This window comes from Rhinopithecus roxellana, chromosome 15, assembly GCF_007565055.1.
Source record: "Rhinopithecus roxellana isolate Shanxi Qingling chromosome 15, ASM756505v1, whole genome shotgun sequence".
Taxonomy (NCBI): Eukaryota; Metazoa; Chordata; class Mammalia; order Primates; family Cercopithecidae; genus Rhinopithecus; species Rhinopithecus roxellana.
The window spans coordinates 59,079,379-59,094,432 of NC_044563.1; the positions used below are offsets into that span (position 1 = coordinate 59,079,379).

At 41.5% G+C, this 15,054-nt stretch overlaps 1 protein-coding gene across 1 annotated transcript in view; it reads left to right on the top strand.

The window, feature by feature from the left end:
* Positions 1-15,054, top strand: part of FCHSD2 (FCH and double SH3 domains 2) — a 323,208-nt gene that overhangs the window by 994 nt on the left and 307,160 nt on the right. Inside the window, exon 2 of the mRNA XM_010366863.2 lies at positions 1,544-1,641. Coding sequence (XP_010365165.2) covers positions 1,544-1,641 — 98 coding nt within the window. The remainder of the gene's footprint in view (positions 1-1,543; positions 1,642-15,054) is intronic.

Here is a 15,054-nt window from a genome sequence, read left to right on the forward strand (position 1 = left end):
GAGGGGCCGCCGGGGCTCGTCCCTCCTCTACGCAGGAGACCCCCAGACATTTCACAAGAGTTTCGGGTGTGCGTTTGTGTGTGTGCGCGCGCGTGGCAGTGTTGCCCGCTGCAAAGTGCATTCTCCAGGCTGCACCGAGGGGGAGGCGGGGACGCCCCGGCAGCTTTGCAGAGCCTTGTGCGTGTGTGATTGTTTAGTCTGCACCAGCTTTGAGCCCTCCAGCCGCTTGTCGCCAGCCCCGCCCGTTTGCAAATTTGCGGGGGATTTGTTTCTAGCCTAGCCTTAGGGTTTGGCCTGCTTTTCCTACGGGGCGGCCGAAAAGAAGTTGGAATAGTCACCGCCTCCTCACCCCAAGGGAAAATAAATTAAGGATTGACGGGTCCTGCCTCGCTCCCGACTGAGGGGCGAGGAGGCTGTAGTGCTGTCTTCTGAAAAGCGAGTACCGGGCCCGGGAGGTGCGTGGCGTGTGCACTGCGATCCGGGGTTGGATGACCAGGGTGGGAGTGACGGATGCACCCTGCTTGTCATCAGCCTCCCCGCTGCGCCCTTCCCCGGCTTTCCCAGGGGTCGAGGCTGTGTCCTTGCCTTTTAATCCTACAGATGGATACTGAATGTCTACTCTGGGCACTGGGTGGATGAGGCCGTTCTGTCCTCCCCTCGTGGGCAAACATTTGCCTAACGCCTAACTCACCCATGTCTGCTGCCTCTGCTTTCTCTCTTTCCTAATCCGGGTTTCTCCATTTAAGTGAGTCATTTTCTTTCGAACATGTACCCCCACCCCTCCGGGTGGTCCCACTCCTGAGGCCGAGATTCCAGACCCACCGTAACTTCGAACCCTGGGGCCCGGCCTCGCGGGCGAGGCTCTCTGGCCAGCAGGCATTTGCTGTTCTCGCTGTTTGAAGTGGAGCCTCTACCGGGATCAGCTTGCTGGGGTAGTTTAAAAGCACTGCATACGCTGGAAGGTCACTTTTGCTTTCTCCTTTGTGAGAAAGAGATTGTGATTTGATGCACTGTCAGCAAGTCGAGGGCATCATTCTGAGACAGTGTGCTTTTTCGCAGCCATTATGGAGTAATTTATGTAGTCGACTCATGCATATTATCATGATTGTGTAAATATTGGTCATTGGGTATCAGGCACTCTTAGGCTCCCAGCCCCCATCCACACTCTGCTCGCCTCTCCTGGTGGTTAATGTCTTTGAATCTTTTTTAGAAATAGAAGACAGCCTCTTTTAAAACTCTAGGAAGACCTAGACATGGATTGAGCTTGTGTATGAAATGGAATGACTGGCAGTTTATTTTGCATGTCTTTAGTTTGTAATATTTATAGTCGTGTATTTTCATTAAACCTCTGTTCAGGCTATTTGGCTTTAATTTTTCATTAAGTAAGTATCTTCAGTAAATAAAACTAGAGGGCGAATAATGGATTTATGGCCTTCAGGGGAGAGGCGAGCAAGAGACATATTCTGACAGATGTATTTTCCTTAAGCAATTTTTTTGGGTTAAATTTGTAAAAAGACCTTCATAAATATATGGTGTATTTTAGGTGAAAGTTACCCAAGAACTGAAAAACATTCAAGTTGAGCAGATGACAAAACTTCAAGCCAAACATCAAGCAGAATGTGATTTGCTTGAAGATATGAGGTAAGGCTATAGTAAATAGTTCAAGGACTTCTATTTCTCTGTTTCAAAGAAGCTTTGAGTTACCAAGCCCCAGGAACTGATGATGGAATTTCCTTTTGGATTTCCTGCTTTAAGGCTGTTAGAACTTTGACTCAGCTGGAAATTAGAACTGGAACTAACACAATACAAACTTTTTCCTTCAGTGGGGGACCTATAGTGCACACATAGTATTTGGAAAAAACAAGGACCTTAAAAGTCTTATTAGTCAAATTATAATAATTAAAGATTCTTGTTTAAATAATCTTTCCACAGAACTGTAACAATCATTTTATTGACCTTAACAGTTTTACATAGTTAGATTTTTAAGCCAACACTTGTGGTTAATGGTTAATATCTAGGGGTGAGCCAGTCAACCCCAGATGATTATATGCTCTCACTGGGTTAGAACATGACAAATACAACTTTGTCTTTGAGTGCCAAATTTAGTGAGAAGTGTTTATCATATTTTATTTTATTATTGAGGTTACTCATATTCATAGTCAAGATAACTTTGAATAGCTAAGACATCTTGCTAATATTGTGAAAATCAGTATCTTTCTTCCTAGAGGGATGGATGACTTATTTTAATGAAAGAAATACCACTTATTTAACAGTCTTTTAATATAGACTGACAGTTCAACAAAGATTTTCGTCCAGAATGGGAGATGATTTGCATGGTGAAACAAGAGTGGCTGCAATTCTTATTTCCCTTTTGTAATACATTTATTAAATTGGAATTGGGTCTGTAAGCCTTATCAGTTACCTAGTTTTCTGGTAGTACACTAACTTCATGTTGGTTTCATGAAAAATATTAACTCGATGGTGTTATGATAAAATTATGTGTTTGGATTGCTGTTTGTAGCCCAAAGATTTTAGTTTTAAGAATTTCCTTTTTTCCTCTCCTATATTTAGGCACTATAAGCATTTCTGTTGTATACGTGTCTTCAGGGTTTCTGACTAAGGCATATAAATCTATTCTCATCCAATCTGGATATATCAAGATTGTTGTTTTCTGACTGAAAATTGCAATTTTAATTCTGTATTTGTCTTTTCTCCCTTGTTATAACCATAAGAAAATATTTAGACTTAAAAATTCCTATGCGAGGCCATGCGTGGTGGCTCACACCTGTAATCCCAGCACTTTGGCAGGCTGAGGTGGGCAGATCACCTGAGGTCAGGAGTTTGAGACCAGCCTGGCCAACATGATGAAACACTGTCTCTACTAAAAATACAAAAATTAGCGAGGCATGGTGGCGTGCGCCTGTAGTCCTAGCTACTTGGGAGGCTGAGGCAGAAGAATTGCTTGAACCCAGTAGGTGGAGGTTGCAGTGAGCTGAGATGGCACCACTGCACTCCAACCTGGGCAACAGAGTGAGACCCTGTCTCAAAAGAAAAAAATAAAAAAATTCCTGTGTGAGATATCTGAAACTCTTGATGTGGTTAAAAGTTTAAGGTTTTTAACTTATTAAGCAAACTGAGAAATCTCTAGATGAAGAAAGTAATAAATTTTCAGAAGCAGTTCAGGAAGGCAGAATTAGTTTGTAAGTGAAGATCCCGTGTGGGGTATCGGTGGTCAGTGGTTGTAATAATTCCTGTTGATTGTGTCTTCTAAAGACTTCTTGATTGCATTTTGTCTGCATTTCCCCCTATTGTCTGTAGCTTGGTGCAGGAGCTTATGGTAAAGAATATGGACACTGCAGCCAGACAGTCCTGAGTTTGTGTCCTGGTATCTGTGCTGACTTTTGGAAAATGAATTAATCTTTATAAACTTAATTTTTCTCATTTGTAAAAAGGGGCAATAATGGCCTCTGTTCCCCAAGGTTGTATAGATCAAATCACAATGCATGTGAGATATGGCACACATCTAAGCTAAGTTGATATAGTCTCTTGCTCCTGTTACTGTTGCTTAGTTTGTATGATTGCTGATCTATCACATTTGGCTTGCATTATACTAGTATCCTAATTATTGCCGTAGTGTCCTTATATCTTCCATCTCCCATCTCTCCTTTTAAATATTTCTTCCACATTACCACCAGTTAGCTTTCTAAAAACATTATTATAGATCACTCCTCTGTGGCCTTCTAGATAAAGGCCAAACACCTTGTCATAGTATATATGGTTCTCTGCAACCCACCTGCAAGCTTCCTTTCCTGGCTTGGTTGCTACCATTTCATGCCCATGCATCCTTCCTCTTTCTTCCCCCAGCTCTGGTCACTTGGGACATCAGGTTGTCTAATTGTGCAGTCTACATTCATACCTCTGTGTATGCTGTTGTCTTTGCCTGTTGGTACCCTTTCACTTTTTCACCTGACAAATTCTTGATTACCAATAACTGCAAGTTCCTTGTTCTCTGTGATCTCAAAGGATTTTGATTTTTGCACATGCTTCTGGCATCCTCCCTCAGGTGAAGTCTTTGAAGTTATGGGCTATTACTCATTTTTGTATTTTTATACCCTTGTCAAATGAATGTGACTGGCCATATTTAAATGTATCTTATTTTTTCTTGGGTGAGATACTGTATACACTCTGTAGGGTGACATGGGGACCTCTGTTGAGCTTGTGTTATATACTTTGGTTCATGTGATCACTTTAAATACACTATCCTGTTTGTTGTAGAGTATATAATATATAAAGGCAGAGATTGTTGGTGCTCCAAGGATTAGCAGGTTATTTGTTTGAAGGAGTTAGTATGTTCTTCTATCTATATTAACTTAATGGAATGAATCCTTTCATTCCCATAGAGTTGTGAATAGGATACTGTATTACCTACTATAAAAACAAGAGTTTAGGTTTCTGATTTGCTTTTTTTTTTTTTTTTTCAAAGACAGTATTGAAAAAGTTGAAACTTGCCTTCTCTTGGTATTCATGATAACTTCAGTTGCCTGAGGAAGGAAGTGATCTGGCTTCTTTTGTCTGCTCTAGCAAGTGGAATGATTTTTTAAAAGTTCATTGGAAATCTCTGAACTTGGGTGTTTTTTTGTTTGTTTTTGAGACGAAGTCTTGCTCTGTTGGCCAGGCTGGAGTGCAGTGGTGCAATCTCAGCTCACTGCAACCTCTGCCTCCTGGGTTCAAGCAATTCACCTGCCTCAGCCTCCCTAGTAGCTGCCACCACACCTGCCACCACACCTGGCTAATTTTTTTGTATTGTTAGTAGAGGCTGAGTTTCACCATGTCGGCCAGGCTGCTTTTGAACTCCTGACTTAAGTGATCCTCCCGCCTCAACCTCCCAAAATGCTAGGATTACAGGCATGAGCCACTGCGCCCGGCCCCAACTTGGGTTTTTATATGAATTAAGTTGTAAAGGATCTTGCTTGCTTTTCCTCTTTTGAGATTAGTACTCCTTCTCACCAGTGCCTCTTGCCAGTTTTATGCTCAATTTAAGTTAGTATGAATTCACTCAGAAAAGTACCAATAGCTTTTTATTCTTAAAGACATTAGTAGTATATATATATGTATGTGTGTGTATATATATATATATATATTTAATTTGAGGCAGAGTCTCACTCTGTTGCCCAAGCTGGAATGCAGTGGTGTGATCTCTGCTTACTGCAACCTCTCCTCCCAAGCTCAAGCGATCCTCCCATCTCATCCTCCAGGGTAGCTGAGACTCCAGGTGCGCGGCTAATTTTTGTATTTTTTGTAGAGATGGGGTCTCACTATGTTACTCAGACTGGTCTTGAACTTCTGGGTTCAAGTAATCCTACTGTCAAGCCACTGTGCTCAGCCTGAGAAAATGTCAAATGTTTTTATGACATTGAAAAAAGTTAAAAAAAAATACATAGCACATTAGACTGTAAATATAGTTTTATGCTGAATTTTATCTATTTCTTCCCCCTTACATCCCTTCTTTCTTTCTTTCTTTCATTTTTTTTTTTTTTTCTTAAGAGACAAGAGTCTTGCTCTGTTGCCTAGGCTGGAATGCAGTGGTGTGATCTTAGCTCACTATGTCTTTGTCCTCCTGGGTTCAGGCGATCCTCCTGCCTTAGCCTCCCGAGTACCTAGGACTATAGGCATGTGCCATCACAACTGGCTTATTTTAAAAATTTTGTAGAGACAGGGTTTGTTTGTTGCCCATGCTGGTCTTGAACTCCTGGGCTCAAGTGATTCTCCCACTTTGGCCTCCCAAAGTGCTGGGATTACAGAAGTGAGCCACTACTGCTGCAACCCACCCCCATGGTCCCCAGTTTTTATCTTTTGGAATTTCGAGGGCAGGAAACCAATTATGATACAGTTTTTCTCCTTTGTTCTCCTCCCCTTCTTCAGTTCATTTGTTCTGCGGATGGCATTTGGAAGCTAGTATTTTGGGAATGAAGTATGAGATGAAAAGACAACTAATTTGTTGTTAATCGGGACATTCCGTGCTTTGGGGAGGTTTTATACTGATGTGTTTTCTGTTGACTTTTGCTATCAGCAGTAGACAAGTAGTCTACTTTCTTTTTAGTTTATTATTATATTTTTTCTCTTTGCTTTTTAAGACCACTTACAATAAGTTTCTACATACTAGAATCTGTGTACTTCTTTTTTTTTTTTTTTTTGAGACGGAGTCTCGCTTTGTCGCCCAGGCTGGAGTGCAGTGGCCGGATCTCAGCTCACTGCAAGCTCCGCCTCCCGGGTTTACGCCATTCTCCCGCCTCAGCCTCCCGAGTAGCTGGGACTACAGGCGCCCGCCACCTCGCCCGGCTAGTTTTTTGTATTTTTAGTAGAGACGGGGTTTCACCGTGTTAGCCAGGATGGTCTCGATCTCCTGACCTCGTGATCCGCCCGTTTCGGCCTCCCAAAGTGCTGGGATTACAGGCTTGAGCCACCGCGCCCGGCCGTACTTCTTAGAATTGTTTATCCTATGCTGTGCTGAGTAGAGTCAGTTAAGAAAATTTTTTGCAGTGACCCAGAATATAAAGAACTACCTTCTTAGAAGACATTTTAAGGAAGTCTATAATATGGAAAAATTATTGAATTTTAGTCAGGTGAATAATATGTATGTTCATTTTATAGATGAAAGTGGAAACTGAGGCACAGTGAAATGAAGTGAATTATATTTGTGAGGACTCGAAGCGATTTGTCCTGATTTCCATACTACCGTACTGTCCCATGTATCTGTGTTTCCCAAGCTTTTAACCAAGGAACTCATCATAAGTCCAGTTGTAAAAAATATTTTGCCTATCAAAAAGTATAATATATTATCAGGAGTCTGGGTGCGTTGGCTCATGCCTGTGATCCCAGCACTTTGGGAGGCCGAGGCAGGTGGATCACTTGAGGTCAGGGGTTTGAGACCAGCCTGGCCAACATGGTGAAACCCTGTCTCTACCAAAAATACAAAAATTAGCTGGGCATGGTGGCACACACCTATAATCCTAGCTACTCTAGTTACTTGAGAGGCTGAGGCAGGAGAATCACTTGGACCTAGGACGTGGAGGTTGCAGTGAGCTGAGATAGTGCCATAGCACTCCAGCCTGAGCGACAGAGCTAGACACTGTCTCAGAAAAACCCCAAAACCAAAAAATAACCCTCCCCCCCAAAAACAGTATATTATCAGGGAACAATTTGTTTTCTTATTTTTTTATACATTGAGCTGTCAGTGAGCTCTAAATCACTATTTTCAAACTGTTAATGTGAGTTTAGCCAAAGTCAAAGACACTTAAAAAACTTTACCCCAGAGAAGGCTGAATATGTGATTTCTTATAGATGTTCTGAAGAATTGAAACTGGCTCAAGAAGCACCTGTCCTGCCTTTGCAGACATCTGGTGGTCTAGAGACCTCAAATGAGGAATTACTGTACTGTGTGTTACTTTCTCTGAACTGTAGATTCCCAGGAGTCACGGGAGATTGGATTCCGATGTCTGTTTATGGATGTTCTGAGACTTTTTTTTTTTGAGACAGGTTCTCATTCTGTCACCCAAGCTGGAGCACAGTGGTGTTATCATTTCTCCCTGCAGTATTGATCTCCCAGACTTAAGTGATCCTTCTACCTCAGCCTCCTGAGTAGCTGGGACCACAGGCATGCACCACCATGCCTGGCTAATTTTGTATTTTTTGTAGAGACAGGGTTTCACTATGTTGCCCGAACTGGTCTTGAACTCCTGGGCTCAAGTGATCCTCCCACCTTGACCTCCCAAAGTATTGGGGTTACAGGTATGAGCCACTGTGCGTGATGCTGAGACCTTTTTTCAGTGTCTCAGAGACTGTTGTTATCTAGAAAGATCTTAGAGGTAATCTAATCTAGTCTAGATTTTTTTTTTTAAAGGCTTTATTTATATACAATGTACATACCATGTAAGTTACATGATGCGACTGCATGTCGTATATGATTACATATCCCATTTAAAGTGTACCATTCAACGTTTTTTGTTTTTTTTTTTTCCTTAGGGTTGTACAATCATCACACCAATTTAAAATGTTTTAGTTCCCCCTAAAAGAAACTTGGTACCCATTAGCAGTTGCTCCCCATCACCCTCTCCAGCCTTAAGCAACCACTTATCTACTTTCTGTCTCCACAGAAATGGAATCTATATAAATGGAATTCTGTAACATTGTAGTTTCTTGTGACTGGCTTATTTTGGCATAATGGTTCCTTTTTTTTTTCTTTCTTTTTTGTTTGAGACAGAGTTTCTCTGTGTCACTCAGACTGGAGTGCAGTGGCCCAATCCCGGCTCACTACAACCTCCGCCTCCCGGGTTCATGCATTTCACCTATCTCAGCCTCCTGAGTACCTGGGTTTACAGGTACCTGCCACCATGCCCAGCTAATTTTTGTATTTTTAGTAGAGATGGGGTTTTGCCATCTCAAAACCTCAGTGAGGTTTAGTAGAGATGGGGTTTTGCCATCTTTTGACCTCAAGTGATCCACCTGCCTTGGCCTCCCAAAGTGCTGGGATTATAGGCGTGAGCCACCGCGCCCAGCCTGGCATAATGTTTTCAAGATTCGTCAGGTGTAGTATCATTACTTCATTCCTTTTTATTGCCAAATAATATCCCATTGTATGCATATGACACATTTTATTAATCCCTTCATCAGTTGACAGAGATTTGGGTTGTTTCTACTTTTTGCAATTATTAATAATGTTGCTGTGAACATTCATGTGCAAGTTTTTGTATGGATATATGTTTTTCTCTTGGATATATACCTAAAAATGGAATGTCTGGGTCATATAACTCTGTTTAACTTTTTGAGGAACTTTCAAACTGTTTTCCAAAACAGCTGCTCCATTTTATATTCCCACCAGCAGTAATACATGATGCTTCCTATTTCTCCACATCATGGCCAGTGCATGTTATTGTCTGTCTTTTTGATTATAGGCATTCTAGTGGATGTGAAGTGATATTGTAAGTGGCTTTGACTAGCATTTTTCCAACAGCTTATGATGGTGAGCATTTTTTCATATGCTTATTGGCCATTTGTATATTTTCTTTGAAGAAATGTCTATTCAGATGCTTTGCCCATTAAAAAAATTGTTTTTATTGAGTTTTAAGAGTTCTTTATAACTTACCAGATTTGCAAATATATGATTTGCAAATATATGCAGTATTTTTTTCCCATTCTATGGAAGAATCACTTGAGTTTCGTTTCTTTTTTTTTTTTTTTTTCTGATACAGTTTCATTCTGTCACCCAGACTGGAGTGCAGGGGCATGATCATGGCTCACTGCAGTCTCCACCTTCTGGAATCAAGCAATCCTCTGACCCAGCCTCTGGAGTAGTTAGGACTACAGGTGCACACCACCATGCCCAGCTAATTTTTGTATTTTTTTTTTTGTAGAGATGGGTTTGGCCATGTTGCCCAGGCTGGTCTCAAACTCCCGGGCTCAAGCAATCCACCTGTCTCAGCCTGCCAAAGTGCTGGGATTACAGGCGTGAGCCACATGCCGGTCCTCACCTGAGTTTTTTATGTGCACTTAATTTTGAGAACCACTGGTAATGGAAAGAATAAGAACTTCGAAGGTAGGCCATAGATTGAAACCCAGCTCTGCTGCTTATTAGCTGGGTAATCTTGGACAAGTGGCTTATAGCTTTTCTGAGCTTCGGTATTTTATATGTGTGGAACAAGATTAATATTGACCTTTTTGCTTTTCTGTGAAGTAAAATGAGACAGGTGAAATGCCAAGAATGGTAGGTATTTAGCATTGGTAGCTACTGTTATTATTGGAAAACTGAAGTCCAGGAAGAATTCTGTCTTACTCAAGGTACAAAAGGAAGTTACTGTGTTTCATGAATTACAAGAAGCACATTTTTTTACATTCTTACATTTCTGAAATCAAGATGCGTCTTATGGTTCTTTTAGGCTGTGATGTAGTTGTCATTGCCTCTTCATGCATGGAACTTGTGGAATGGGTATCAGCAGGCTTGTAAGAAAATCCCAGAGACAATGGTTGGCATACAAATGTTGGATCACCTGGGCTTTTTTGATAGCATGGAGGATGGTAATTTGTGGAAAAATATGGATATCAATGACTGATTAAAAAAAATGATTCAGAAGAGTTCAACTCTGAATATGACCCATTTATACACTAGTTTATTTCATTTATCTTTTTTTATTATGCATAGAAGTAATATATGCTGAACTCTGACTAAATAAGTTTAAAATAACTCTTTTAATAAGTATAAATAAAAATTCTAAGTGACAGGGTATTGTGTTAATTGGCAGCATTTTTTTCTTAGCAGAATATAAAATAATGTGTCTTGCAGTTAATGGTGTTTTTATTTTTTAAATTCAAAAAAAAAATTTTTTTTTTTTTGAGACACAGTCTTGGTTTGTTGCCTAGACTGGAGTGCAATGGTGCGATCTTGGCTTACTGCAACCTCTGCCTTGCAGGCTCAAGCGATCCTTATGCCTCACCCTCCTGAGTAGCTGGGATTACAGCTCTGTGCCACCATGCCCAGATAATTTTTGTGGTAATTTTTTTTTTTTTTTTGAGACGGAGTCTCGCTCTGTTGCCCAGGCTGAAGTGCAGTGGCACTATCTCGGCTCACTGCAAGGTCTGCCTTCTGGGTTCACGCCGTTCTCCTGCCTCAGCCTCCTGAGTAGCTGGGACTACAGGTGCCCGCCACCATGCCTGGCTAATTTTTTTTTTTTTTTTTTTTGTATTTTTAGTTGAGACGGGATTTCACCGTGTTAGCCAGGATGGTCTCGATCTCCTGACCTCGTGATCTGCCCACCTCGGCCTCCCAAAGTGCTGGGATTACAGGCGTGAGCCACGGCGCCTGACCTAATTTTTGTAGTTTTTATAGAGATAGGGTTTCGCTATGATGGTTAGGGCTGGTCTCCAACTCCTGGCTTCAAGTGATCTGCCTGCCTTGAGCTCCCAAAGTGCTGGGATTACAGGCATGAGCCACCATGCCCAGCCCTCAGTGATGTTTTAGATATGAAAACTGGAAGTAGTAGATCAGGTACTGGACTCTGGTATTTAAAAATTCATTCAGCAATCATAATTGCTCTCAATTAGTGTTCTTTCAAATTAGAACTTAAAATGTTATAAATCTTGAGAGGGAGAATTTTTCAAAAACTGAGAGCTGCAAGAACAAAGATCAAGTAGGGCTATACTTAAATAACATTTCTTTGAGAGAAGGAAAAAAGAAAATTACCTGATTTTAAAATTAATAAAAGGTAATATGCAACTTCAAATGACTAAATGAAATCTAAGTTTAAATATATACTTTCATATTATTGTCAGTTATGTTGGGGGAGAATAAGAAGGAGATGCTAACTAGGCAGAGAAGGAAATATAGTTTGAGAGGGTCTACTTAATTAAAACTTTTTTGTCACAGACCACTGTGTACTTGAATGGAAAGAATTAGGGTTTTGGTAATACCTCTTCCTATTGATGACTATTGGTTTATTAGCTCCTAAGCCATTATTCATAAATCTTTACCTGCTCCTAAAATTTAAAGATTCTGTCCTGAATGGGACAGCCATTGCAGCCCACTGCAGGTGAAGATATTTTATGATTCATAGACATGAATGGAGGATACTCTCTTGAACTTGATGGTATTAAACTTAGGACTAATAATGAAAGTTACTTATCTCTAGGGTTAAGAATAGAAGTGTTACTCTGGCACCGTAACATGTGACTGTAGTCCTCGCTAAGGCAAGAGGATCTGCAGCTTAAGGCTGCTGTGAGCTATGATAGTACTTGTGAGTAGCCACTACACTCCAGCCTGGGCAACTTAGCAAGACCCTATCTCTAAGAAAAAAGTATTGAATAACTTTTGTATATACTTTACCTTCACCTGGTCTTTTTAGCCACACTCAGGTATATAAATATAAGAGATTATGAAGGTAATTTGTATGGTAGCATAGGTGTGATATACTGGAACAAGTGGTAGTTTAGAGCAGTGGTCCCCAACCCTTTTTGGCAGCAGGGATTGGTTTCTTGGAACGCAATTTTCCCATGGACTGCGGGCGGGGTCGGGGGGATGTTTTCCGGATGATTCAAGTGCATCACATTTATTGTACACTTTATTCCTATTGTTGTTACATTGTAATATATAATGAAATAATTATGCAATCCAACATACTGTAGAATCAGTGGGAGCGCTGAGCTTGTTTTTCTGCAACTAGACGGTCTCATCTGGGGTTGTGGGAGACAGTGACAGATCATCAGGCATTAGATTCTCATAAGGATCATGCAACCTAGATCCCTTGCATGTGCAGTTCACAATAGGGTTCATGCTATGAGAATCTAATGCTACTGCTGATCTGACAGGAGGCAAAGCTCAGGTAGCAATGTGAGCAATGGGGGGCGACCGTAAATACAGATGAAGCTTCGCCTGCTTGCTTGCCCGCCAGTTACCTCCTGCTGTGTGCCCCAGTTTGTAACAGGCCACGGACTGTTAGTGGTTCATGGCCTGGGAGTTGAGGACCCCTGGTTTAGAGGCATGCAACCTGGGTATCAATTCTAGTTCACAAATTATGGCGCCTGGCCGTAATTTGTTTTGTAATTGGGAACATCAATTTAGAAATTTATAGTCTCTGGCCGGGCGCAGTGGCTCACGCCTGTAATCCCAGCACTTTGGGAGGCTGAAGTGGGCAGATCAAGAAGTCAGGAGATCGAGACCATCCTGGCCAACATGGTGAAATCCCGTCTTTACTAAAAAATACGAAAAATTAGTCAGGCGTGGTGGCACGTGCCTGTACTCCCAGCTACTTGGGAGGCTGAGGCAGGAGAATCGCTTGCACCCGGGAGGCGGAGGTTGCAGTGAGCTGAAATCACACCAGAGCGAGACTGTGTCTCAAAAAAAAAAAAAAAAAAATTATAGTCTGACGTATTCTTTAAAGAGTAACCTGTGGGTTGAAACCTGAAATTAACCTCAAAGATAAACTGCTCAAGTGATGCTACAGAATCTTTCACCACGGTTAGTAGTCCTAGGTACCTGCCATCTTTCTGTATGTTGGTAATAATTCTCCTCATGATTGCTGGATAGTTTCTGCAACTCCAAGTACTATATTTTCATATAACGACTTCAGGTGGAAGAAGAGGAGGACAGGACAATTTATCCTTATGCAAATTTTTCCTACCTTTTTCCCTCCTTCCCCCGTCTCTGTTTCCTTCCTTTTTTCTTTTGTTCCACTAGGGAAGAAATTTTTATGAAAAATTATCTCAATAGACTTTCCCTTATATTTCATTGTCTGTGTTTGCTTTGTATGCTTGAGCATGCCTAGCTGCAGAGAAGGCTGGGAATGTGATCTTGGAACTGAGTCCTTGCCTACAAACAAAAAGGGTAGTGGTGGCAGTAATATAGCTTTTGCCACATTATTGTTCTGCCTGATTTGCTGCAGGGACCCATTTCCAGTTTACTACTAGAAGTTCCCATAAAAGTATTAAGAAATGCATCAGGGTTAGATTATGAGGGATATCACTGGAACTCCAGTTGTCCCAAGCCAACTGGTAATTAAAGACTCCATAGAAATCATTTGTATTCCCTCTTCCCAACTCCTTTTGAATTAAGTACGTGAGGTTAGGAGTAGGTTTTTGTATTTTCCATAGATAGTGGGCCACTACGCCAGTGGCCTCTTAGGATTCTCCTCCCAATCTTACCACTTTCAGTCTTCTGATAATTTGGAGAAATGGTGGTCTAAGGGCCCTCAGGCAATTGTGTTCTTAGTGAACTCATTTTTTTTTTTTTTTTTTTTTTGAGATGGAGTCTTGCTCTGTCGCCCAGGCTGGAGTACAGTGGAGTGATCTTAACTCACTGTAACCTCTGCCTCCTGGGTTCAAGCAATTCTTCTGCCTTAGCCTCCCGAGTAGCTGGGATTACAGGTGCATGCCACAATACCCGGCTAATTTTTTGTGTTTTTAGGAGAGATGGAGCTTCACTATGTTGGCCAGGCTGGTCTCGAACTCTTGACCTCAGGTGATTCCTCCCCCACTTTCTGTCTCAGCCTCCCAAGGTGTTGGGATTACAGGCTTGAGCCACTGCACCCAGCTGTGAACTTCTTTTTACTTCTCAGGTGAAAGCATTAGTGAAGTGACTAAATTGAATGGAGGGAAGGCCATGTAAAGAGTTTTAATCACCCTTAGCTGAATAATTTGCCCCTTAATAATTGATGATTGGCAATTTACTCTTGAGAGTATCAGATCTGAAGCTGTTTATCTGAGGAGGCCCGAGGTGGTAAGTCAATGGTTTTATTTATTTTTTTTTGAGAGGGAGTCTCACTCTGTCTCCCAGGCTGGAGTACAGTGGCACCATCTTGGCTCATTGCAACTTACGCCTCCCGGGTTCCAGTGATTCTCCTGCCTCAGCCTCCCGAGTAGCTGGAATTACAGGTGTGCGCCCCACACCTGGCTAATTTTTTTGTACTTTTAGTAGAGATGGGGTTTCATCATGTTGACCAGGCTGGTCTTGAACTCCTGACCTGAAGTGATCTGCCCACGTCGGCCTCCCAAAGTGCTGGGATTACAGGCGTGAGCCACCACACCTGGCCTAGTCGATGGTTTTCTTTGTAAATTCTCCAGATGTTCATTTGAGCCCCACAGATGCCATTCTGTGTTGTTGGTATCAGTCTTTAGGGGTGATCTGATGCATAAGCAGGAGTTATTTTTCTAAGTCTGGTTTGTGATCTTGGCTTTTCGGTAACTAATTTGGGATCTAGGCACAGAAACTTGTAACCCTGTCCTTTGTCCCGCTGCTGCAGATGTTCTGTCAGTGTTGGTCAAGAGTAATTTATGGAACCTTAGCTGGTATTTTTGTTAATTTCATTTTGTTGTGTCCTTCCAGTGTTCCTTGATCATGCTTTGTTTTAACATTCCATTTGATCTTTTTGGCATTCATGTGGTAATCCTTTGTCATCCAGATGTTTTCTGTTTTGTGAGCTTTGAAATAATCCCAATTTAAAAAGAAAATGTTATTTCTGGTGTTATGAAAAGTGTTACCATGTCCACAGAAACAAGCTGGAGTATATATTA